This window comes from Mustelus asterias, chromosome 5 (genome assembly GCF_964213995.1).
Source record: "Mustelus asterias chromosome 5, sMusAst1.hap1.1, whole genome shotgun sequence".
Classification (NCBI taxonomy): Eukaryota; Metazoa; Chordata; class Chondrichthyes; order Carcharhiniformes; family Triakidae; genus Mustelus; species Mustelus asterias.
In genome coordinates this window covers 84,210,516-84,235,505 of record NC_135805.1, presented here as the reverse complement: position 1 = coordinate 84,235,505, position 24,990 = coordinate 84,210,516, and the positions used below count along the sequence as shown (strand labels likewise).

Sequence of the window (24,990 nt, the reverse complement as noted above, 5' to 3'; positions counted from 1 at the left end):
AATTTGTGTTCCTTCTCATGGTGTCCTTTTTCGTAGAGAATATCTTTCTCCATTATAAATCGCGGCATGGGGGGTGGGGCACGGTGGCACAGAGACTCGGGTTCAATCCCTGGGTTCAATCCTCGGCTTGGATCACTGTCTGTGCAGAGTCTGCACGTTCTCCCTGTGTCTGCATGGGTTTCCTTTCATTTTGTTTTATGTTTTATCTTGGGGTTTAGCATCAGTAATTATCTTCTTGGGTAGGTCCATAGGTTTGAATTCACAGTAAAGAATGTTTGAAAAATGTAGATGGAGACTGTGGTGACTTTTTGGTAATATTTAGGGGCCTTGAGATTTAATTTCCATTCTTGTTTTGCTTTTTGTTCATCAGTGCTGGTGTGAATTCTGCCTTTGTTGTGTATTGCAATTTTAGAGCTGCGTCAGGTAATTGGCTTGCTCAGAATCATCCCTGTAAGTCAGCTATTTCACCCTGTGCACAATATCTCGTGTTGCCTATGGGTTAAACAGGGCTTGATACTGCAAACTGCTCACTGCAATTATATCAGTTCTCTTGTGTTCCCTTTGTCTTTAGATAGTGAAAAATCATAACATTATGAGACAGTTTGGTTAGGCAGCAAACTACAGATCGGGTTCATTCGTAGTAAAAATTAATTAAACATAGAAAATCACTACATCAGCATCTACTTTATTATAGGGCTTGTTACTTAAACAATTCCAATTACTACAATAATTATAAATGTGTAACACTTTACAAAATTTCCTAATACCATTGAATCTGGGCTGACATACTTAGTGCAGATTTTCCATGTGGCATTGAGTTCATCCTCAGGGAGTCTTCATGTACACACTTCAACAGGGTTGCAAAACAGTGAAAAATGAAGAACTAAGGGACTGCTGTCGGCTGTGTGGGAAACAGCCCCTGTCCCCTCTCAAGTTTGAACTTCAACAAAAGAGATTTAAAAGAGCACATGGGAGCCGTCTGTACAAGGACCTGTTCATGGTTTCCTCTAGAATGTTGCACAGCAGGGCACACAATGTCGTGGCAGCGCACTGCCTGACTTCACTGATCACTGATCGAGGCCCTGCCTTTACAGCCATCAGCTGATCCACCGTTGAAGGACATTGTTGTGCTCGGATTGTTGGTGGTTGTTCCAGTTATCTGACTCCTGCCAACGTATTTGGTAGTTGCAGCTCGCCCTTTGTTGATGCACTGGGATGGCAGTGAGAGGTTCCAAAAGTATGGGTGGTGGAAAGGAGGGTGAATTGTTGCTGAGTAACAGACGATTGGTAGGTGGACCTGGGGGAAGTCTATTGGGTATAAAGATTGTGAACAATCTTCCTTTTAAAGTTTAATAGATACCCATGGCACCATTAAATGTTTAGCACAGCAGCAAGAGTTATTTATCCCTGATCAGGGCCTGCTTGGTACCCATCACACTGCTGCAGGCCACATACCTGTGCTCCCAGCAGGAAGGTCAATTGTGGAATTGCTGCTGTAAGAGGCAAGTAATAGAGGTTTTGTTGAGGTTTGTCGTTCGAATCCAGTGTGGGGAAAGACCTGAGTGTTGATATAAAATCGCGAGGTAAGAGTGGTGAGCTCCAGAAGGAAGGGTAAGACATGGCAGAGGGGAACGGATGTAGTAGGAGAAGAGAATAGTAAGGGGAGGGAACCCCTGGCTGCAGGGTAAGGGTCTAGAGTGAATTGAAAGAACAGACTTGCATTCGCAATAGTGCCTTTCATCACTGCTGGATATCCCCATGCACTGCCCAGTCAATGGAGTACTGAGATGTAGTCAGCAGTTATGCAGGAAAACATAGCAGCTAACGTACACCTAGCAAGGTGCTAGAAACTGCAATGAGATAAATAACAAGGGAATGTGTCCCTTTCAGTGATGTTGGTTGGGTGATAAGTGCTAGTCAAGAGTACAAGAAAATCTCTACTGCTCCCCCTCAAATTATGCCATGGGACTTACTACATATACACCCGAGAGGGCAGGCAGGGGCCTCAATACAATGCATCATATGATGAGGGGCTTTCCTCTTCCCCCTGGTCTGTCCACCCTAAACAAAGAAGAAGTGCTTTAAATTAGAGTGTCAAGCTAGACTATATACTCAAGCTTCAGGAGTGGGGTTTGAATCCACAACATCTGACTCAGAGGTAGGAGTGCTACCACTGAGCCCATTTTAAATGATGTGAGGTGATGTAGTTTCAGGGATTCACAATATCTTGGATGGATGAGCAGGATTGAGAGCAAAGGCCAAGTGGCAAGAGGCTCCTTTTTGAATACTTCTGTACAATATGAATGCCACTGGCAAGGCCACATTTTTACCTAACCCTAACTGCCCTTGAGAACATGGTGATAGTGCTTTCTTGAACTGCTGCAATCCACCTGGTGTAGGTAAACCCATAGTGCTGTTAGGGAGGGAGTTCCAATTCAGGATGGTGTGTGGCTTGGAGAGGAACTTGCTGGAGGTGGTGTTCCCATGTGTCTGCTGGCTTTGTCCTTCTAGGTGATAGAGCTTATGGGTTTGGAAGGTGCTGTTGAAGCAGACTTGATGAGTTGCAGCAATGCGCCTCATTATGGTATGTTCTGCTAATATTGTGCACCAATGGTGGAGGCAGTGAGTATTTAATGTGGTGGATGGGGTGCTGATCAAATGGGCAGCTTTGTCCTGAATTGTGTCAAGCTTTTTGAGATTGCTGCAGCGGCATTTATCCAAGAAATAGGACATTATTCCATCACACTCCTGACTTGGTTGACAGGTTTTGGGGAGTCAGGAGGTGAGTTAACCTTCACAGGATTTTCAATAAGAAGTCTCACAACACCAGGTTAAAGTCCAACAGGTTTATTTGGCAGCATAAGCTTTCGGAGCGCTGCCCCTTCATCAGGTGAGTGGAGAGTTGGGTTCACAAACAGGGTATATATAGACAGGGCATATATTGAGTCTGTGTCTACATATGCCCTGTTTGTTAACCCAACTCTTGCCCCACCTGATGAAGGGGCAGGGCTCCGAAAGCTTGGGCTACCAAATAAACCTGTTGGACTTTAACCTGGTGTTCTGAGATTTTTTACTGTGCCCACCCCAGTCCAACGCCGGCATCTCCACATCAGGATTTTCAAGTCAGTGACCTGCACCACTGACATGAATGGAGTTTTGGTTGGAACGTCAAATTTTCCGTTCTCGCTTGCAATGGGTCCGCCATGGATGAGACCGGAGAATCCTGCCCGCTGTACGCGGGATCAAACTGAAGGTCCAAATTTGTGATTAAAATTTTCTACACACATTTGATAATGACAAGTAATTACTCAATTTTGTCTTTTCACAACAACAGACTGCGGATAGTTGGGAACCTGTCTCGGGGGCAGGGAATTCATATGGTGTTCGTGGAAGTGGAAATGAATAGGGTTGGGAAGCATTTTCCGATCAGGGCCAGTGTGATCTCCAGGACTCGTTTCGATCGCCACAGGGGGTCGGAGAGGAATTTCCCAGATTTTTTTTTTTCCCCATATTGGCCCTGGGGTTTTTCACTCTGGGTTTTCGCCTCTCCCTGGAGATCACATGGTCTGGAATGGGGGGGTGGGGGTAAGTTAATAGGTTGTGATGAACAAAGCATCGTAGCTGTGAGGGACAGCTCGGTGGATAGGATATTGGTATGTAGATAGGCTGGAAAATTGGGCGGGGATCCTGGATTCAGGATTCAATCCTGGACCGGGGAGCGGCGTGGGCTTTGGAGGGCCGAAGGGCCTGTTCCTGTGCTGTATTGTTCTTTGTTCTTTGTATTTGCAAATGGAAATCAACTTGGATCATTTACTTTCAAAATTATGAATGTGAATGTACCATGATGGTGAAATGCTCGTCACTGTCATCTCAGTATAGTGTTTTTAGACAAATCTGAGACTAACCTCCTTTCAGCACCTTAATTGCCACATCAGTTGTGCCATTCCAGATTCCTTCCCACACCTCTCCACACTGACCGCTTCCTATCAGTTGTACTTTCTGAAGAGAAGTGTGTTGGATTTCCCAATCGGCAAGGTGGGTCAACGTGCAAAGGGATGGCCGATCAAGCTGTTGACAAAATATGAAATTAACTATTTTCAATCACTTAAAAAAATATGTTTTGATTCATACATGTCGCTGCCAACTACACCTTTCTAATTTGTTCACATTATCAAGACTTGTTAGCAATTATCCTAGAGCAAAAGATCAACAGGTAGATAAACTGGGGTAAATTTCAACTCCACGAATGTGCAAAATGGGATTGGCTGCTGATATACATCATTGACAGAAAGGACAATCAGGCCTGCTCTATGACGATAGCCCATCTGCTCCTCCCTACTCTGTGCTTGTCCCATTATTGTCTTCAAATTATTTCAGTTCCAGCATTCAATTCCCCAGTCCCAGTTCATTGTATAGGAAAAGAAAGTGACCAAATAAATTGCTTGAGTTTTAAAGGATATTTAATTGAGACAGATTTCGCGTGAGTGTAAATTGTACAATCAACACCTTTGGGATTTCCAAATATCCGTACGTAGTTAAATATAAGATCAACTTTAAAAGATGCACTTTTCTGAACACCTCACTGTGGTTCAGACATGTTCTGTAGATTTGAATACACAGCACCTGTTCTGGCACTGTCTAGTCTGCTAAGCCCCAATTGGGTGACATATATAGACAAGACACCTAACACCAGTTTGGGAGCGATGCCAACTTCACTCACTAAAATCAGAGCTTGGGACTACCTGTACCAGAATGAAATTTACTTGCATTTGAGAGGAGTAAAAGCCCCCCTCCCACTGGCACATTTAAAGAACACCGACCACCGCTAGCCAGCTTTGGTTCCTGTGCCAATTTATGCTGCTTCCATGATAAGGGGCGGGATTTTATGACCTCGCTCGGGTGAGGCTCATAAAATCCCGTCCAAGGCCAACGGAGAATTCTGTTCTGCGAGCCTCACCCTCCCTAGAATCGGGACAAACAAGTTGGTAAAATCCTGGCAATGGCCTCTTTTCTGGCTGGTTGTCAATGAAGCTCAAGGGCCTGCTTTGAGGATGCCTTGGGCTCCACCATTCAGGAGCAAGGATCCTACCTTGCATTGTCCGGAAGCCCAAGAATTGGGGAGAATGAATTCCTACCACATTCTGTTGCTGAATTGTTAAATGTTTAATGTGAGATATTATATAGCATTTTGTAAGCTGCAATAAAAGCGCTGTCTATTCCAAGGTAGATACATTACTACAACATGTATTACAGAGTTTAAAAATAGACTGAAATAGACTTAGGTTAGAATATTAATGGCTATTTTGAGTAAGTATTTACTTAAAAGGTACTAAGCTGTTAAAAAAAATATGATGAATTAAAGGGAAAGAGGTTTGAGTTTACATACCTTTATGCATGGTTCATTTAGTCTTGTGCATAAACAACCAGTCTCTTTTGAGTAATAGTCAATTATTTGGGACAATGTTTGGAAATTTGGATCTCCATTGATTCTATAGTGTTTCACAGTATCACCATAACGCACTGTAAAATAAATTCAAACTCAGTACGGTACTGGCAATAATCTGAGATTAAGTCAGCCTGTTCGTAACCGAGGATGTGTAATGAAATTTGGCTGAGAGCCCAGACATCCATTATTGTATCAAAAGACCTGAGCCTCTGAGTTAATATTACTTGATTGGTAACTCTGACTCTATGATCTCTTCTGTCAATTGCACAATATTTATTTGCACACGAAATAGAGGTTTCAAATGCTTGTAGTTTCAGCTTTTGATACTTTAAAGGTTCTGGATGGTTGACATATTCATTGGCACTGTAGTACAAAGGATTTATTTTTCAGAAGGTGGAAATTTATCAATGAATGACTGTGCATTAAGTTCTTTTTTGCATATCCTGCTGCCATTATAGGGTTTATTGGTTCTCTACTGTGCATAGTGTGTGATTGACATAGAAGTGCCAATCCTTGTTATGGGGTCATGAAGGGACATAGGGTAGCAAGGGTGGGTGTGGGGCACACCTCGATATGGGGGCATGAGGGGCCGCAGACGGTGGGTGGGGAGGCATACCTTGGCATGGTGCATAAGGATGACTTCCAAAAGGTTTCCTCATGCAGATTATGGTTCATGGCATCTCTGAGGTGCCACAACCTTTTGAAAAGTTGGCTCCAGAAAGATTGTGGAGGATTAGGATATGCCCAGCCTGCAATAGAGCTGGCCAGGTCAGGAATGCAGTGCACGGGCTCATGATCCGAACCAGTCCACACCCTTAGAAGGAGTGGAAACACTGGAATGGGGTCAGGATTCCTGGAATCGGGTCTCAGTCGCCTTTATACTCCACCACAGAATCTCTGCGACTCCATGAAAATCCAGCCCAAAATAGCAAATGCCATGAGCCTTATAATTATTTTGACAGCAAATTCTGGAGCAGTGTTCCAAGAGAAACTTTTAAAAGAGTAATGGGCAGCATGGTGGCACAGTGGTTAGCACTGCTGCCTCACGGCGCCAGGGATCCGGGTTCAATTCCATCCTCGGGTGACTGTGTGGAGTTTGCATATTCTCCCTTTGTCTGCGTGGGTTTCTCTCTGGTTTCCTCCCACGTCCAAAGATGTGTGGGTTCTGTTGATTGGCCATGATAAATTGCTGCCCCTTAGTGTCAGGGAGATTAGCAGGGTAAATATGTGGGGTTACAGGGATACGGCCTGGGTGGGATTATTGTTGGTGCAGGCTCGATGGGCTGAATAGTCTCCTTCTGCACTGTAGGAATTCTATGATTCTATGAATGAGACTAAACAACACTTGTGGAGGTCTTGTGGCACATGGAGAATTCTGTTCTGCGAGCCTCGCCCTCCCTAGAATCGGGACAGGAAAGGTGGTGTCTCTTGCTGTGAGTTCAAGTCCCACTCCAGGAATTGAAGGTGACAGAAGGTGTGGACTAGCAGTTTGATTGTCAGCCTGTAAATCCTTCCAATATGTCTAATGGCAGGTGGTAAGGGGGGCAGAGTCATATTATATCATGTGGAGGTGCTGATGTTGGACTGGGGGTGGGGGGGGGGCACAGTAAGAAGTCTCACAACACCAGGTTAAAGTCCAACAGATTTATTTGGAATCATGAGCTTTTGGAGCGCTGCTCCTTTCATCAGGTGAGTCATATTATAGAAGGCAACGGCAAACCACTGCAGTACTTTGCCAAACCTGGGCCAATCCAGTGGGAGGCCATGGTCACCGACACCCTCCCAGGGACATGGTGACCGACGGAAGCGTAGGAGCCGAATCCCGACAACAATGATAGATTGAAAATCCTCACATCTGAATCCTTTCTCAGACCATTCCCCACTTTCCTCTTCAGCAGTCATGTGGACTTAACAACAAACCTCTTCACAACAGCCCATAATGGTAAGTACATTAAAATACACAATGTTTGATTGATATGTCAGATCAAGAAGGTGAAATATGTCAGTACTAGGGATGGCATAATTTTATTTATGTTTGTCAGTTGATGTCAGAATCAAGCAGTTTCAAGTCAAGCAGAAATTAGATTATATGCACAATAGATCACCATTTATTTAGCCTGAAAGATGTTCCGTCAGCCCCAGAGAGAAGTTCCTTACTGTGACAAGGTTTCTCTGAGTAAGGTTGCAACTGACTGGCAGTTTTGTTTGGTGGAACATTGCAGATTAGGCATGGTCCACCAGGAGGCCATCCTGAAGTCAAACTCAATCTCACTGTGTGTTGCAGTTCGGATTTGTTTAAGCAGCTGCAGATGTGCACAAAGCATTGCTGTTATTATATTTTTAAGTATGTGAAAATTAGCTGCTTTTTAATCATTGAACAGTTTGATTCAGGTGGGTTTTGATCTTCTTGAGGTTTAGGAAGTGTATTTTTTTCCCTGCGGATATCAGTGAGTGAGTGATATTTCATTTTCCATTTATTGGAATGGGATTGGTAGTTAAGATCTCAAAAAGCAAAGAGCTGTAGATGCTGGAAATGTGAAACAAAATCAGAAGATGCCTAAGTTACCCAACAGTTCAGATAATATCCGGGGCGAGAACAGTGCAGTTAGTGCTTTGGATTGGACCGCTTACTGAAACGGAAAGATATTATGGATGAGGAATACTTGAAAAGGATCGGAACAAAGGGAAGTGGAGGGGGATGTGACATCACACAGATATACGCAGATGAGAATATGCATGCCACACACTTTAAAAATGCTTAGATTATCCATTTTGAAGACACTGGGGCTGATCTTAATTTTGCAACACAGGGCAGGATTTTCCGGCTATGCGTGCCTCAAGACAGGAAATTCCCGCTCAAGGTCAACAGTCGTTTAAATGGTCCTGTGGGCAGGACAGGAAAATTACATCAACTAAGAGCAGGGGTCTGATGGGGTGCAGGAACCCCAGAAGTAAGTTTAAAGCATCAATGGGTAGCTACCTCATTATAATTTTACTTCCAATTTTCCCATCCAAGCACGGGCAACGGCTGTGCCTCATTTCAGCAAAGCCTCACTGATTTGATTTATTATTGTCACATGTATCGGGATACAGTGGATGTGGACAAAAGTCATGTGGAAAAGTAATGGATGTGCTGCTGGAGTCGGTCGCAAACAGCATACCTCCTATCCAACCAGTAGACGCTCAACTTCAAATTTCATTTGAGACCAAAAGGTTCAAAAGGTTTGTGCCTCCGAGTTGACAGGTCTAAGATTTCTCATCCAGAACTGGACATTGACTCTGGCATCATTATAATATTCTAAATTTCATCTTCTCCTTATTACAGGCAAGCTATTACGAACTAAGCCTTAATAATGGATGGTTACTTTTCTCAAACATCAACCTGCAGTCAAAAATATAATCAACCCACCTGATAGGAAATACTTGTCATTCATTTCTTTATTCTGCCAAACAAGGAAAGATCCATTTTGGTTTTCATCTCTCAGCAGACACCTCGTTGTATCCATATGAAGCATACTGCCAAAGAACCACCTGAGGGATTAATAGTGTCACATTCAGAGTTTTCTACTCCAATCATCATTAAAATTTAGGGAAATCCACCTCCAGTGGTTATCCCAGATGGAAAAAGATGGCAACCTTAAGTAGAATTCATTGTAACAATGAATATCTTTCCAAAATCATCTGATATAAAGCACATTTGTTCCAATTTTCAGTGATGTTCCATTATCAGGTAATTAAACAAGAACAGTTTGTCTCCCACAAGTATTATTAATATATGTTGCGCAGGTGATATTCACAATTTTGATAATACCATTTTATGTATAATCTCTTGGTATCCTGATTGTTACATTTAGAAAGTGTTGGGTTGCTGCGCCACAGAAAGATACCCAATACTGTATATTCAAAACTTTATTCTCATTGCTTTTTTTTAAACTGAATTTTTTCTGCTAAACAAGGAAACTTAAGATGGCTGCTACAAGTCACCTGATCACAGGGTTAGTCCTCTGTCTAGGAGCCCTCCTCAGTAGTTGCAAGAACAATTTTTTTCAGTTTCTGGAATTTCACACTTCATTGTACAAAGCCCTTGTAATCAACAAAAACAAAGGAAGGACAGACAAACTGACTCCCCCATCCTGAGCAACCACAAAAGAGAAAGGTTGAAACTCAGTATACTGGAAGAGTTGCTAATAGCCATTTACCCTCTTAAAAGGAGCAATAGAATCCTGACCAAGAGCACATAAACTAATTGTTAACCCTAAATTAACCATTAATAGGCCATGCCACATAACACAAACCTCTGGCCTTTTGGACAGTTTTAAAATTGCAGCTTTGGGCCTCACAGTTTGGCTGCTGTTTTACCATCAATTAGACAGAACTCCAGCATCTGGGCTGGGTAAGTAGTCTGAACTCCACAATGCCTGTTCGATTTTAAAAGTCTCCGATCAATACCTGCCAAGTAGTCTAGGGCGGCATGGTGGCATACTGCTGCCTTACAGCACCAGGGACCTGGGTTCAATTGCCACCTTGGGTGACTGTTTAGAGTTTGCACATTCTCCAGTGTCTGCATGGCTTTCCTCTGGGTGCTCTGGTTTCCTCCCACAGTCCAAAGATGTGCGGGTTAGGTGGATTGGTCATGCTAAATTTCCCCTTATTGTCCCAAGATGTGTAGGTTAGGGGAACTAGTGGGGTAAATATGTGGATTTTCAGGGATAGGGCCTGGGTGGGATGCTCTGTCAGAGAGTCGATGTAGACTCGATGGGCCGAATGGCCCCCTGCTGCACTGTAGGTATTCTATGATTCTTTGTATTTCTATTCTAAACATAGAAAGCTCATTATACAACAGCATCATTTGTTTCAATGTTTTTCGCATTGTTTAGCCAACTGGAAACATCACAAAATTGAACCCCATCATGAAGGGAACAGCCTTTGGACTCCGACCTTGGACTCTGAAACACACATGAATTGATACTAATTTTTTTCTATGGTCTTTGTACTGAAAAACTCTTTTTTTCTAACCTCCTTTCCCACTTTTGCTGTATGTGTGTGTGTGTGTGTGGAGTGGGAAGTTGCTAACACTCCTTTTTCTGGGTTTTGAATGTGAAAAATAAATTAACCTGAGTTAATTCTCACTCGAGTTTGCAGTGGATTATTAGTAAAATTAGAACACAAACCCTGAGGGGTTGGGAAAATGTGGCAACACATATTCTTTTAAAAACAAATTCAAAACACCTTCTGCTTACAGACAGGTGCTAAGAGGCAATCAGTGTAGGTTATCTGTCTCTTCTGTCTGTAACAGGAAGGTAAATCAATAATATATATTCTAAGCATTTTCTATATTATTAGTCCAAAATCTGCTGAAAAACTAATGGTGAGTTTAATGTGCACATTGCTATTAGTGGGTTAATAACCCAACGTTTTTTGGTGAGGAAGAGATGTAATAGGAGTTGTGAATTGTCATAAATTGTTCAATAATTTGTGCTACTCCTTTGTTAGCCGCTTGGAAATAAGAGTGCACTATTAAGTTCCTTATGAGATTCTACAAATTGTTCTCAAAAAAAACTAATTAAATAGAAGATCAGAGCTTGCATTTAGTAACATAAGGGCCTAATTGATGATAGAATTTATGTTTCTGCAATGCTACTCAACCTCAAGAAGCCCAGCAGGGGAACACTTGAATCTATTGGCAGAATTGTTCACTGGTGGGATCTTTTGGTCCTGTGGAAGATAACCCCCCTCCGTGACAGGTTCCCTGGAGGTGGGACGGGGGAGCAACGCAAAACTGTGGATATTAGCAAACCACCTCTGCTGCCAGAAAATCCACCCTGGAAAATGCTGCCCTGTGGATCCCACTCTTGCTGGAATAATTTGTTCCTCAAAACATAGAAAGAATCATAGAATCCCTACAGTGCAGAAGGGGGCCATTTAGCCCATCGGGTCTGCACTGACAACAATCCCATCCCAGGCCCTATCCCCACACCCCACACGTTTAGTCTATTAATCCCTCTAACTTACACATCCCGGGACACTATGGGCAATTTAGCATGGACAATCAACCTAATCCGCACATCTTTGGACTGTGGGAGGAAACCGAAGCACCCGGAGGAAACCCACGCAGACACGGGGAGAAAGTGCAAACTCCACACAGACAGTGACCCAAACTGGGAATCGAACCCAGGTCCCTGGAGCTGTGAGGCAGCAGTGCTAACCACTGTGCCACCATGTTTTCAAAATATAACAGCTATTTTTTTCATACTTTTTCTTCCTGTGTCTTTTTCTCTCCACGAAGCCAAACTTCCTTCTCTCACTTTTATTTATTTTTCTATATTGAATTTTACTTCAAATCATCCTATTACCTTCTCCAATATTCCGCTGTTTCTTGCTCTATCCTTAAATTTCATTGGTTAAGAATATAGCCTGGCAATCCTGTTAGTCATAGAAATTACTGTGGAATTGCTATCCACTCACACTCCCACCAACTTGTAGCACAAAAGCTATTTAGCTGAACGAGGAGGAAAACAATCTAACAAACTGATCATACCATGGGTTATCCTACTCCAGCAAGAAAATTATAATGTGCTTCTTTAAGTAGTCTAGCTGATATCAGAAATAAACCTTGCGGATGAAATACAAGGATTTTTTAATAACCTTGCTTGTTAACACAAGGGAAGTGGTGGTAAAGTACTGTGCTAGCAATCCAGAGGCCAGGGCAAGATATGGGGAACTTGGTTCAAATTCACAGCAGATGGTGAAATTTGAAATAAATAAAAGGTCTGAAATTGTATGTCTAATGATGACCAGTCTGTTGTCATAAAAACCTAACAGGTTCACCAATGTCCTTTAGGAAAGGAAATCTGCCATCCTTCCCTGGTCTGTTCTACATGTGACTCCAGATCCACAGCAATGTGGTTGACTCTTGGATATCCTCTGAAATAAAGAGCAATTAGCGATAAATGCTGACCCAGCCAGCGATGCCCACATCTATGAATGAGTTAAAAAATGCAAATGGTTCCCTGTCCTCAGGCCCTCTCTCTATCCTATTATAAAACATTATCATTACTGCCTTCTTACAAATTTCTTACAAAGTACATTGCTTATTTTCTTCAAAATCCTTAAACATATTGTTCCAACAGATCCAACAAGAACAATTTGCATTTATATAGTCTCCTTTGACACTGAATCAAGAAGGGGTGGTGGGGTGAATGGATATTAGAGCTATTGATCAAAAGCTTTGTCAAAAAGCTAGGTTTTAAGAAATATCTAAAAGAGGAGAGGGGTAAAGAATTAGAGTTATCGAGGGATTTTCAGAGCATAGGGCCTTGACAACACAGCTGCCAAGATTGGTACAACTAAAGATGTGCTTGCTCAAGAGGATGACTGTGACCCTCAGAAAAGTCAGGAGAGATAGTGGTGAGGTAGAGCTGGGTGTTGCCAGCATACATGTGGAAATTGGCCCTGTGTTTTCAGATAATGTCAACGTGGGAAAGCATTTAGGTGACAAAGAGGAGGGACCACGGACAGATCCTTGGGGGACATCAGAGATAATGGTGTGAGAATGGGAAGAGAGGCCATTACAGACGATTCTCCATCTACAATTCAATAGATAAACATAGAACATAGAACAGTACAGCACAGAACAGGCCCTTCGGCCCACGATGTTGTGCCGAGCTTTATCTGAAACCAAGATCAAGCTATCCCACTCCCTATCATCCTGGTGTGCTCCATGTGCCTATCCAATAACCGCTTAAATGTTCCTAAAGTGTCTGACTCCACTATCACTGCAGGCAGTCCATTCCACACCCCAACCACTCTCTGCGTAAAGAACCTACCTCTGATATCCTTCCTGTATCTCCCACCATGAACCCTATAGTTATGCCCCCTTGTAATAGCTCCATCCACCCGAGGAAATAGTCTTTGAACGTTCACTCTATCTATCCCCTTCATCATTTTATAAACCTCTATTAAGTCTCCCCTCAGCCTCCTCCGCTCCAGAGAGAACAGCCCTCGCTCCCTCAATCTTTCCTCATAAGACCTACCCTCCAAACCAGGCAGCATCCTGGTAAATCTCCTCTGCACTCTTTCCAGCGCTTCCACATCCTTCTTATAGTGAGGTGACCAGAACTGCACACAATATTCCAAATGTGGTCTCACCAAGGTCCTGTACAGTTGCAGCATAACCCCACGGCTCTTAAACTCCAACCCCCTGTTAATAAAAGCTAACACACTATAGGCCTTCTTCACAGCTCTATCCACTTGAGTGGCAACCTTTAGAGATCTGTGGATATGAACCCCAAGATCTCTCTGTTCCTCCACAGTCTTCAGAACCCTACCTTTGACCCTGTAATCCACATTTAAATTAGTCCTACCAAAATGAATCACCTCACATTTATTAGGGTTAAACTCCATTTGCCATTTTTCAGCCCAGCTTTGCATCCTATCTATGTCTCTTTGCAGCCTACAACAGCCCTCCACCTCATCCACTACTCCACCAATCTTGGTGTCATAAGAATGGAGCCAGGCAAGTGTAGTCCACCCATATGGATGACAGAAGAGAGACATTGTAGAGGATGGTGCGGTAACCATACTAAAGGCTGCAGGCAGATAGAGAACAGCAGGAGGGATAGTTTGCATTTGTCACGATCACAAAATTGTCATTTGTGATTTTACTAAGGCTTTAACTTCATACTGTGGCTGAGACTGAATTCTGATTAAAGGAATTAAAACATGGAATGGCAATAATGATGGATGTAAATTTGGGAGGCAACAACACATTCAAAGGTTTTGGAGAAGAAAGGGAAGCTCGGGATATGGTGATATTTTCCAAGGGTGGAGAGATCAAGGCTTGTTTTTCTGAGGAGAGTGTTGATGATGGCAATTTTGAAGAGGGAAACAGTACCTAACAGATCCATGTCCATCTTTACTGAAGCTCTCGGTTTGAGTCCTCCAACCATGTCTCTGCTTCTCCCTAGGTAATGAACCAGCCTTAACCAAAGGATTGAAGAATATCTTCAGTGACTGGGATTGTACAGCTTTATCCACCCTCATGGTGCTCAGCTTCTCTGCGGTTTAGATATGATTGACCCCACCATCCTTCCACACATCCTTCCTCCAATATTCTGTTGGGGATTACCTCTGCTTGGGATTGCCTACGTCTGATCTTAGGGTCTCATGGTATTGTCTGCAAAATGGAAGTAAATTTGCTGGAGTTGGCTAATGTTGGCAAGCAGCAGTCAGGATGAACCAATTCTTAACTCCTCTACCTTGGTGCCAGTTTTAGTGGAGCTGGGCGGTTTACCTTTCTACAGCGTCTAACTGGATTAGCCTCATTCGTGAGGAACCATGTGCACTAATTCATGTCTCATATTTTAAGGGAAGCTTCAGAGTTGCATTGCATGTCATTTTAATTCTGCTAATTCAAAGAATGTCTTATCTCCACCAGTGAAATTGTTTTCAGATTGCAAATCTGATGAACTGACATGATTGTGCGTAACATTGAGTGTTACATAATATACACTCGAGTAGCAAAACAAGAGCCAACACATGTGAAAAGTATGTGATTAGTTGAAATTCCCCATATACTTTCCATAATAGTTACATAATCCACAGACTTTAGAATCTTACATGATGCAGGAAGTTACCTGAAAAATATTTAGAACCATAGAACCATAGAAAATTTACAACACAGAAGAAGGCCATTTGGCCCATCTTGTCCATGCCAGCCTGAGCACATCCAGATGCCCGTTCTAATTCCACCTTCCTACACCCGGCCCATAGCCCTGTAGCTTGTGTGTATAAATTACCTCGTATAGTCTCAGTGAAAAGTGAGATACCGACAGTCCTTGGACTTACGACACAATTGGTTTCTTAAAACTGCATCGTAAGTCGAAACGTCGTAAGTCGGAACAATTTTCCCATTGGAGCGATGGTATAAAAAGGGGATTGGTTCCTGAGCCAAGGTCGGAAATCACTCATGGGGTGCCTGGTGGTGTTAAATGCTCTCAACGTTTGCCCTGTCAAGTCACTGAGGTGACAGTTATGCCTGCACACCTCAGCACAAGTTCTTTGGTTAGTGTGGATATAATTAAGCCATTGGTCACTGTCATTTGCCTGTTTAACCTTGCAACTATAAGCACAAATAGGTGAAGCATTGAGCACTGTCATGAAAGTTGTGCCAAAAGAATCTGACATTGGCTTGTGTGGATTAACACAATAAACCACTTGTTTCCAACCTTATAAAGACAGTCCTGTGGCTGCAGTGCCATTGTCCAGCCTGACAGATGGGTGGCACAAACTGTCAATATGTACATACGACTGCACTAGTGTGGCATCATAAATTCAAAACTGATGTTGTAAGTTTGAAACGGATTGTCAATTTATAAGCGACTTAAGTGCCATTCCTCATAATTTGAATGTCATAAAGTCAAGGACTGACTGTATACAATTTGATCTTATCATTCAGTATTTTTGAAGCCCACCACTGGACTCAACATATACCAGGAAACAAAACTGTTCTTTTTTTTTGAAGGTATGTTCTACGTTCCCCTTTCCTGGAGCCACAGCTGAGATCAGTATCTGAATGTTTCTCAAGAATGGGTAAATATCATTTTTGTTCCATTCCATTAGCTTCCTGCGTGGAAGCCTCTCTCAAAAAAGAATATGAGAAATATCAGTAATCCATTGCAAGGAAAGCTACAGGTGTGAAATATTCTTTGTCGCAGTGCCTTAAGAGTTTAATCTGCTGCTCTATGATAATTTGGTCTAGAAATTCAGGTGCACCTGTTTTTCAGCACCTTATCCCCACAGTATTAGCATGGTGCATTTAAATGGGGAGCTCTGAGGAGATCTGAAGCCCTGATCTTGGCATCACATTGGATTTTATCTTAATATAAGTACTCCTACTGGAATTAGCGCAGGTTGGTATCTTTCAGGTAAGTGATTGGATTTGACCACTGGTGACCCAAAGATGTGCGGGTTAGGTTGATTGACCATGCTAAATTGTCCCTTAGTGTCAGGGGGATTTACAGGGTAAATACGTGGTGTTATGGGATTAGGGCCTGGGAGGGATTGTTTTTGGTTCAGGCTCGATGGGCTGAATGGCCTCCTTCTGCACTGTAGGGATTCTATGATTATGATATGATGTGGAGATGCCAGCATTGGACTGGGGTAGGCACAATAAGAAGTCTCACAACACCAGGTTAAAGTACAATAGGTTTATTTGGAATCACGAGCTTTCGGAGCACTGCTCCTTCATTAGGTGCGTGGAGAGGTAGCTTTCACAAACACGGCATATATAGACAAAGACACAATTGCAAGATAACACATTTTTTCTTGCAATTATGTCTTTGTCTAGATATGCCGTGTTTGTGAAATCTACCTCTCCACTCACCTGATGAAGGAGCAACGCTCCGAAAGCTCGTGATTTCAAATAAACCTGTTGTACTTTAACCTGGTGTTGTGAGACTTCTTACTATGATTATGATAAGCATTTAACTTTGCTTACATACATGGTGTTTAGCATTAATTTCCACAGAGGTAATCTAAAAGGCTTTCACTGCCTCAGGGCAAATTGAAGTTGCATTCAAGACCTGAATGGGTTCAAACATGGGTGAAGAATGCCTCGTGTTTGTCTTCTACCTAGGTGGCATGATTTGTGATAGATGTTTGCATTCTCTGGATGGTGTTTTGATCTTGAAATGGCAAATGTAGCACTCAAATAACAGATGCTAGTGTCATGTCCAGGAGAATATCATATTCCTAACTTTCAGGATATGGATTTCAGTCAATGTCGACTTTTTGAAATTGCCTTTAAGAATGAACAATGTACATTGGAACTAGCTGTCAGAGATCTCCTGTGATTTCTGCACAAAGGTAGAACCTGTCTGAACATGCTATCAAAAGTTCTTAAAATATAAATGACTATGGATAGGCTGTCTTTCTTTGAATAGGCATGCTGGAAACCAAAGCACTTGCGAAATTTCCAGTCATGTAGGCCAGGAATTCGCTCCCATTCAAGGTGCACGTCATGGCCGCCTGGAGCAGAAAATGTTGGGAGAAGGCCAAAAATCATTTTTATGTTGTTAAGAAAACAGTTTGCGATTGTCTGCTCCAACCGTCAATGACGGGCTGTGTTTGCCACCACGACACATTGGGAACATCAAATACGTTTGCATCTCATTGTAAGCCCTGCTCACCTGTATTACATGATGTGGAGATGCCGGCGTTGGACTGGCGTTGTACTGGGAAGGGAGGTTAATTGGCCTCAGGTAAGGGAGATGGCTGCAGGCCCAGGGTTGTACGGGTGAGGGCACAAGTTGGGAAAGTTGCACTCAGACACATGACTGGGCAAAGGATGTGGGGGGTTGGCATTTTCACCCCAGTCCAACGCCGGCATCTCCACATCATGGCTACCATCGACACCACAAACTGCCGGCTCCAAGTGGAGAGGACCTCCAAGAAGATCACGCATATCAACACAGACATCAAGTTTCTACAAACATGCAAGAAAGCAGACAAGGTACCTGTATTACATCCAGTGATGGATCATCTGGGAATTTCCCTGTGCAATCAGAACAATGTGTTTAACAATGGTATATAAGTGAACTGCACTTGGCCATCTGTATTTTGTTTGCGACGTTGATGTTAGTTTGTCTACCTTACACTGCACAATGCTCACAGGAATCAGTGCCAGGCTCCACTGGCCGCACCACAATCACTTTCAGGGAGATCTCATATGCAGGTCTCTACCTACCAGACCAGTGGTAAGGCTTTTCAAGGAAGACAAGTTTAGGGTTGTACTGGGAAGGGAGGTTAACTGGCCTCAGGTAAGGGAGATGGCTGCAGGCCCAGGGTTGTACGGGCGAGGGCACAAGTAGGGAAAGTTGCACTCAGACACATGACTGGGCAAAGGATGTGGGGGGTTGGCACTTTCAGCACTAGGATAGGGATAGAGAATGTTACAGATTGACAAACGCCAGTTGGGATCGGAATGGGAGAAGCATTGAGCGAAGAAACGCTGGTCCCAGTCCAGGGAGGGAGGGGGAGGGCATGTCACACCAGTCTCAGTTGTGCTCTGCATGTTATGCAGACTGTGGTCATAACATCACAAGCCTCGATCCTCGGGGTTTCTAGACTCATGCTGGGCTGCAGCTGGCACATTCAGTCAGGGGAGGCATCTGCAGCCTTCAAATGGGGAAATGTCATTGTGGGGGTATCCCAGGATGTGGGGGAGGTAGACGGTTAATTGTATAAGTTATCTCAAGATGGGGAGGGGTGAGGTTCCAACAGGGCAAAGGCACATCCACTTCAAAATACTCAGGGCTGACAAATGGACATTTGCGAGGGAAGGAAACTGAAACATTAAATTCCTCCAGAACAATGGGAGGGTCTAAACTGGTCTGGCTGTGAGAGTTCTATATCACCATCTTTCAACCTGCTGTGATTGCGTAGCATAGAAATAAAATGCGGAGAAGCTTTGCTGGTGAGGAGTATGTGGGCAGATTGGAGGGCAACTGCTTGTACTGAGGGTGTGATTAAAGTGGACTCAACTGAACTCTGTGTTCACAAATGAAGAGAGAGATACAGCTGAGACATGTTAGGGCCCTTTCAATGACAATGTAGGGAATCAGGTAAATGAAACAACGATGCACATTCATGAAAGACGAATCCCACAAGGTGGCACTAATTGATCTCTTTGTTTTAATTCTTTGGTCACAGTGTGGAATTTCCCCGGAGTCATAATGAACTCCAAAGCAATTGGGTGGCTGGACAAGGTTCAGGACACTTTTAGAAAATTACCACTGGATGGTTCACAGAAGAGAAGCCTCAGCCCCTCCCCTCAAATTATCTAATTTTCTGACTAAAGATTTACCCTGATGTTTATTCAAAAGAAGATTGCAGTGCCTAGGCTGGAAGCAGCACATTCCAAGCAATGTCATAGCAGTTGGTCATGTTGGTGGGGTGGGAGGGGGAGGACCTTGATATGCGACCCACACTCGCCATTGTTTCAGGGGCAAAGTTGGAACTCTTTTCCTTGGAGAAAAGAAGGCTGAGAGGAGATTTGATAGAAGTAATCAAAATTGTGAGGGGCCTGGGCAGAGTAAATAGAGAGAAACTGTTCTGAATCGTGAAAGGATTAAGAATGAGAGGACAGATTTAAAATAAAAGGATTTTTCACACTGCGAATGGTTAGGGTTTGGAATACACTGTCTGAGAATGTGGTGGAGACAAGTTCAATCGAGACATTCAAGAAGGCATTAGGTGATTATTTGAAAAGAAACAGACTGCAGGGTTGCAGGGAGAAGGCAGGAGCATGGCACTAGGTGAAATGAGCATTTGGAGAGCTGGGCTGACACGATGGGCTGAATGGCCTCCTTCTGCGGGTGTGGTTTTGTTGATGGAATTTTCTGATTTTTTTGTGTAGAGTGGTGCAGCAGGCAGGAAAACAGGGGGAAGGCACCCAGCCCCACGGATGGCTTCCAGTGCCAAATCTACAGCTACTCAGTGCAAAAAAAGTTTAGGGGTGTGTCTCACGATATAATGCTGGTGAGGCCCCACCAGCAACTTCGGTTTTTAAAAGATCGAGGATGCCCTGATTTTAAAAAGTGAAAATTTAACCCCCCCCTCCCACCCCACCATGCAAACACACCATGGAACTCCCCCTGGCACTGCCCAGGCGTGACCTTCTCCCCCTGGGGGATACATGGCGGCACAGTGGTTAGCACTGCTGCCTCACAATGCCAGAGACCCGGGTTCGATTCTCAGCTTGGGTCACTGTCTGTGTGGTGTCTGCATGTTCTCCCCATGTCTGCATAGGTTTCCTCCAGGTGCTGTGGTTTCCTCCCACAGTCTGAAAAGATGTGCTGGTTAGGTGCATTGGCCATGCTAAATTCCCCCTCAGTGTACCTGAACAGGCGCCGGAGTGTGGCGACTAAGGGATTTTCACAGCAATGTCATTACACTGTTAATGTAAGCCTACTTGTGACACGAATAAATAAAATTCAAACTTTACTTAACTGCACACTGCCTCTGGCTGGCTCTGCTCTCCCGGTGCATGTCAGGGGGTCCTGTTTTGATTCATGTTGGCGTGCCCTCATGCCAATGTGAATGGGCAATCTAACAGGGGGAACTATCAGCTGTAAAGGCCTGGATAATTAGTTTGAAATGAGGATCCCAATGTTCAACATCAGGATTCCTATTACATCATAGGGAGAGAGTAAGGCCTCTTAAGGATCATCAAGGTCATCTATGTGCGGATCCACAAGAGATGGGTGAGATCCTAAGTGAATATTTTTCATCAGTATTTACTGTTGAGAAAGGCATGGATGTTAGGAAGTCTACATTTAACAGAGAAGGAGGTGTTGGAAGTCTTAAAGTGCATCAAGGTAGATAATTCCCCAGGACCTGATTAAGTGTGTCCCAGGATGTTGTGGGAGGCTAAGGAGGAAATTGCAGGTCCCCTAGCAGAGATATTTGAATCATCGACAGCCACCGGTGAGGTGCCTGAAGATTGGAGAGTGGTAAATGTTGTGCTTTTGTTTAAAAAGGGCTGCAGGGAAAAGCCTGGGAACTACAGACCGGTGAGCCTCACATCTGTAGTGGGTACGTTATTCTGAAGGCATTCTGAGAGACAGGATCTACAGGCATTTAGAAAGGCAAGGGCTGATTAGGGACAGTCAGCATGGCTTTGTGAATGGAAAATCATGTCTCAAAAATTTGATTGAATTTTTTGAAGGGGTAACCAAGAAGGTAGATGAGGGCAGTGCAGTTGATGTTGTCTACATGGACTTTAGCAAGGCTTGTGACAAAGTACCACATGGTAGGTTGTTGCATAAGGTTAAATCTCATAGGATCCAGGGTGAGGTAGCCAAATGGTAGCCAATTGGCTTGATGACAGAAGACAGAGGGTGGTTGTAGAGGGTTGTTTTTCAAACTGGAGGCCTGTGACCAGCGGTGTGCCTCAGGGATTGGTGTTGGGTCCACTGTTATTTGTCATTTATATTAATGATTTGGATGAGAATTTAGGAGGCATGGTTAGTACGTTTGCAGACGACACCAAAATTGGTGGCATAGTGGACAGTGAAGAAAGTTATCTCAGATTGCAATGGGATCTTGATCAACTGGGCCAGTGAGCTGATGAATGGAGTTTAATTTAGATAACTGCGAGGTGATGCATTTTGGTAGATTGAACCAGGGCAGGACTTACTCAGTTAATGGTCGGGCGTTGGGGAGAGTTTTAGAACAAAGAGATCTCGGGGAACTTGTTCATAGCTCCTTGAAAGTGGAGTCACAGGTGGACAGAGTGGTGAAGAAGGCATTCGGCATGCTTGCTTTCATTGGTCAGAACATTGAATACAGGAGTTGGGACGTCTTGTTGAAGTTGTACAAGACATTGGTAAGGCCACACTTGGAATACTGTGTACAGTTCTGGTCACCCTATTATTGAAAGGATATTATTAAACTAGAAAGAGTGCAGAAAAGATTTACTAGGATGCTACCAGGACTTAATGGTTTGAGTTATAAGGAGAGGGTGGATAGACTGGGACTTTTTTCTCTGGAGCATAGGAGGCTTAGGGGCTTAGAGGCTTAGAGGTCTATAAAATAATGAGGGGCATAGATCAGCTAGATAGTCAACAACTTTTCCCAAAGGTAGGGGAAACTGAAACTAGAGGGCATAGGTTTAAGTTGAGAGGGAAGAGATACAGAAGGGTCCAGAGGGACAATTTTTTCACACAGAGGGTGGTGAGTGTATGGAACAAGCTGCCAGAGATAGTAATAGAGGCGGGTACAATTTTGTCTTTTAAAAAGTGCTTGGACAGTTACATGTGTAAGATGGGTGTAGAGGGATATGGACCAAACGCGGGCAATTGAGACTAGCTTAGTTGTTAAAAAAAGGGCGTCATGGACAAGTTGGGCTGAAGGGCCTGATTCCATGCTGTAAACCTCTATGACACTCTGACTCATATTGGCAATGGGTGGGGACAGTTGGAATGGGAAATCTGGCTCGCATAATTTTTTTTTTTGGGACTCCCACATGATTACCCGTTCCCAATGCTGAAAACAGGAGCGGGAACTTCCTCCCACGATTTGAAGGATGCAGTAGACTCCAACAAAGCTGTTTCCAGTTTCTCTCCTCATTCACTAAAATACTTGTGCTGTTTTTTATTTCCTTTACACACAATAAATGTTGGTGTTTCACCTGCAGCAAAACTTCTGCTATTTTCCCTCTCCCCTCAAAATGCAGATCAATAATTCTATTCCCCCCTCACCCCTTCATTTGTTCTGAAATACTGCTCCAAACCTGAATTCTCTCCCCCTTTCCCTGCACATTGTTCCTTCCCTCTGCCTGCCCCCTACAAAGTACAGTCCCAGATTCAGTCTGCTCTTATACCATTCACCAACAACATTCTGGTTCTGGCTCCTGCCCTTTCTCCATCACTACTGAAAACATTGCTTTCCTCTCCTCTGCTGAATGCAGTTGCATCGTCCATGAACCATTCCAAGCTGCTGCCCCCTGAAGCTCCTGCTCTGACTGTTGGTTTTATCTACAATGTTTGCAGATCCCTGATCTTGTGACAATTCCTGCCTAGAGTGTACAATGCTGTCCAACACAGCAGCCCTATCTGCAGGTGTGTCACCCGGGGGGGCATCATTGTGTATCTGTTCCATGCTGAATTTAACTGCGGACGATGTTTCCAGATTGGCTCTGTCAAATCAAAATAAATAGCTCATCCCACTGACAGTCTTGAGACCAACGCCGTTGCTCTTCAGCGCTGTTTCTCGAGCCTTTTATATTAGTTTCCGTGATTTTACATTGTGATATTGAAAAAGAGAAAAATCACCAGCCGACGTTGAGAAACTATTTCTCCTCTTATAATTTAAAATGCAAACTTTAAAAAGCCACTTGAAGCAACATTTCTCCTGGCGTCGGAGACCATCAGTTGTTAACAGAGGAACTACTTACGGTGCGGCAGCAACACTCCCCACTTGCGCGACGAAGCTTGAAGGCACGTAACCTTCCTCCAGCTGCCTCATTGTCTGATTTGTCTCTAATTTTCTGACCAGTGCCCATTCACCTTCTTGTCTGAGAACTTCTATTCTTTCTCCTTCTTTGATGGGAAGGTCTTCTGCAGTGCGAGGTTTGTAACTGTAAAGAGTGACACAATGAGATTGTAGAACAGCTTTATTCTGGTCCCATAAAGCCGTTGTTGGATGGTTTGGAACGAATGTTTCCTGCTTACTAACATCAAAATTCGCCCGACAGCAAGGGCAGAAAGTACAGCGTGTTTTACACATAGCAGCACCCATGATTGGCCCCAGGTTACTCCGAGGTCTGTGTTCTCACTGAACATCATTTCTGCAAAGTTGCTGACGCCTATACAGGAAATAATGAGTAGCAAGTTTGGAACTGGTTCTACCTGCTCTTAAAAATTCCCTGCTGTATCTGTAATTGCAATTCAGAAATTGGATTGCAATCAGAGTATCTGATTGAATAACGCCAGTATAAGAAAAAACAAATATACACTTCATATTTTCCTCAGGCAGTCAAATTAAATATTTTAATACATATAATGACTTGTGAACTGTGGTAGCATGAATGGTCAGCTGTGAATTTGATTCCAAATAGGTTCTGGACGGAATTACAGCCTCCTTTCATTTGGGAACATTGAGCAATGGTAGTAAAGATTGTTGCTCAAGTAGCCAAGAGAAAACTAAACATTGGACTGGGCGGCAAGTCTCACAAAGTAATTCAGTTATTGTTTTTAATCATAAATTAAAATAATACCAATTGATAGCTAAGTACTTATGGCTAGATTTGAATACTGGCTTTTTCACGAATATCATTTTAAATTATCAATAATTACCTGTTTAGAGCTGATTCCTTTATTAAAAAGAACAACAAGGTTGAGGTATATTAAGAAATAAACCTGGAGAATGTCCCAGCATTTGGGCTCACTGAGAGTATATATATATGGTCAGTAGGTACCTGTGCCACTTTAGGTGTTGTAGCAATATTCACTGACCATATGCAGCTGCAAAAAGCACCCATAAGTTCTTTTGAAATGGGGAGATTTTCCTGGGCCTTTCTCCGGACCTCATTCAGAGTCACTTCAATCCCCATGTCAGAGTGAATCCAGATTACTAACTCCTGTGATCTTGACTGCTTCCTTGGTTAGGAACCATCCTCCCTACTCACCCCTGGAGGCCACTTGCGTCCATTTAGAGTCTGAACCATCTCACCACTCACTTGGTTTATTAGTCACCCATTCTAAATCCATTGCCAATTTAACTGGAGAATTCCTGACAGAAGAAATCTGATGTCCTTTGGCTGACCCCTGATGTCCTTAACCTTCTCAGAGATGAGCAGAGCAGAACCCTTACCTAGGTCATCTGGAAAATTCTTCAAATGGCTGTAAACTGGTATAATATTAGGAGCGTGATGGAATTGCAAGGATATCTGGTGTTCACATGGTATGGTGACACAGAGCTGGGAGTTTTAATACAATACTACAGGAGTGCTGCACTGTCAAAGGTAATTTCTTGGATGAGAT

The 24,990-nt window shown here is 43.4% G+C and overlaps 2 protein-coding genes across 2 annotated transcripts in view; one reads left to right on the top strand and one right to left on the bottom strand.

Moving 5' to 3' along the window:
• Positions 1–24,990, top strand: part of LOC144493660 (cerebral cavernous malformations protein 2 homolog) — a 440,921-nt gene that overhangs the window by 345,335 nt on the left and 70,596 nt on the right. The window lies entirely within an intron of this gene.
• The window catches only part of LOC144493992 (tyrosine-protein kinase Src42A), a 39,356-nt gene that overhangs the window by 11,380 nt on the left and 2,986 nt on the right, over positions 1–24,990 (bottom strand). Inside the window, exons 2-6 of the mRNA XM_078213566.1 lie at positions 23,684–23,813; positions 23,403–23,585; positions 8,856–8,977; positions 5,387–5,520; positions 3,906–4,068 (exon numbers count right to left, since the gene is read on the bottom strand). Of these exons, the coding sequence (XP_078069692.1) occupies positions 3,906–4,068; positions 5,387–5,520; positions 8,856–8,977; positions 23,403–23,585; positions 23,684–23,813 (732 nt within the window). The remainder of the gene's footprint in view (positions 1–3,905; positions 4,069–5,386; positions 5,521–8,855; positions 8,978–23,402; positions 23,586–23,683; positions 23,814–24,990) is intronic.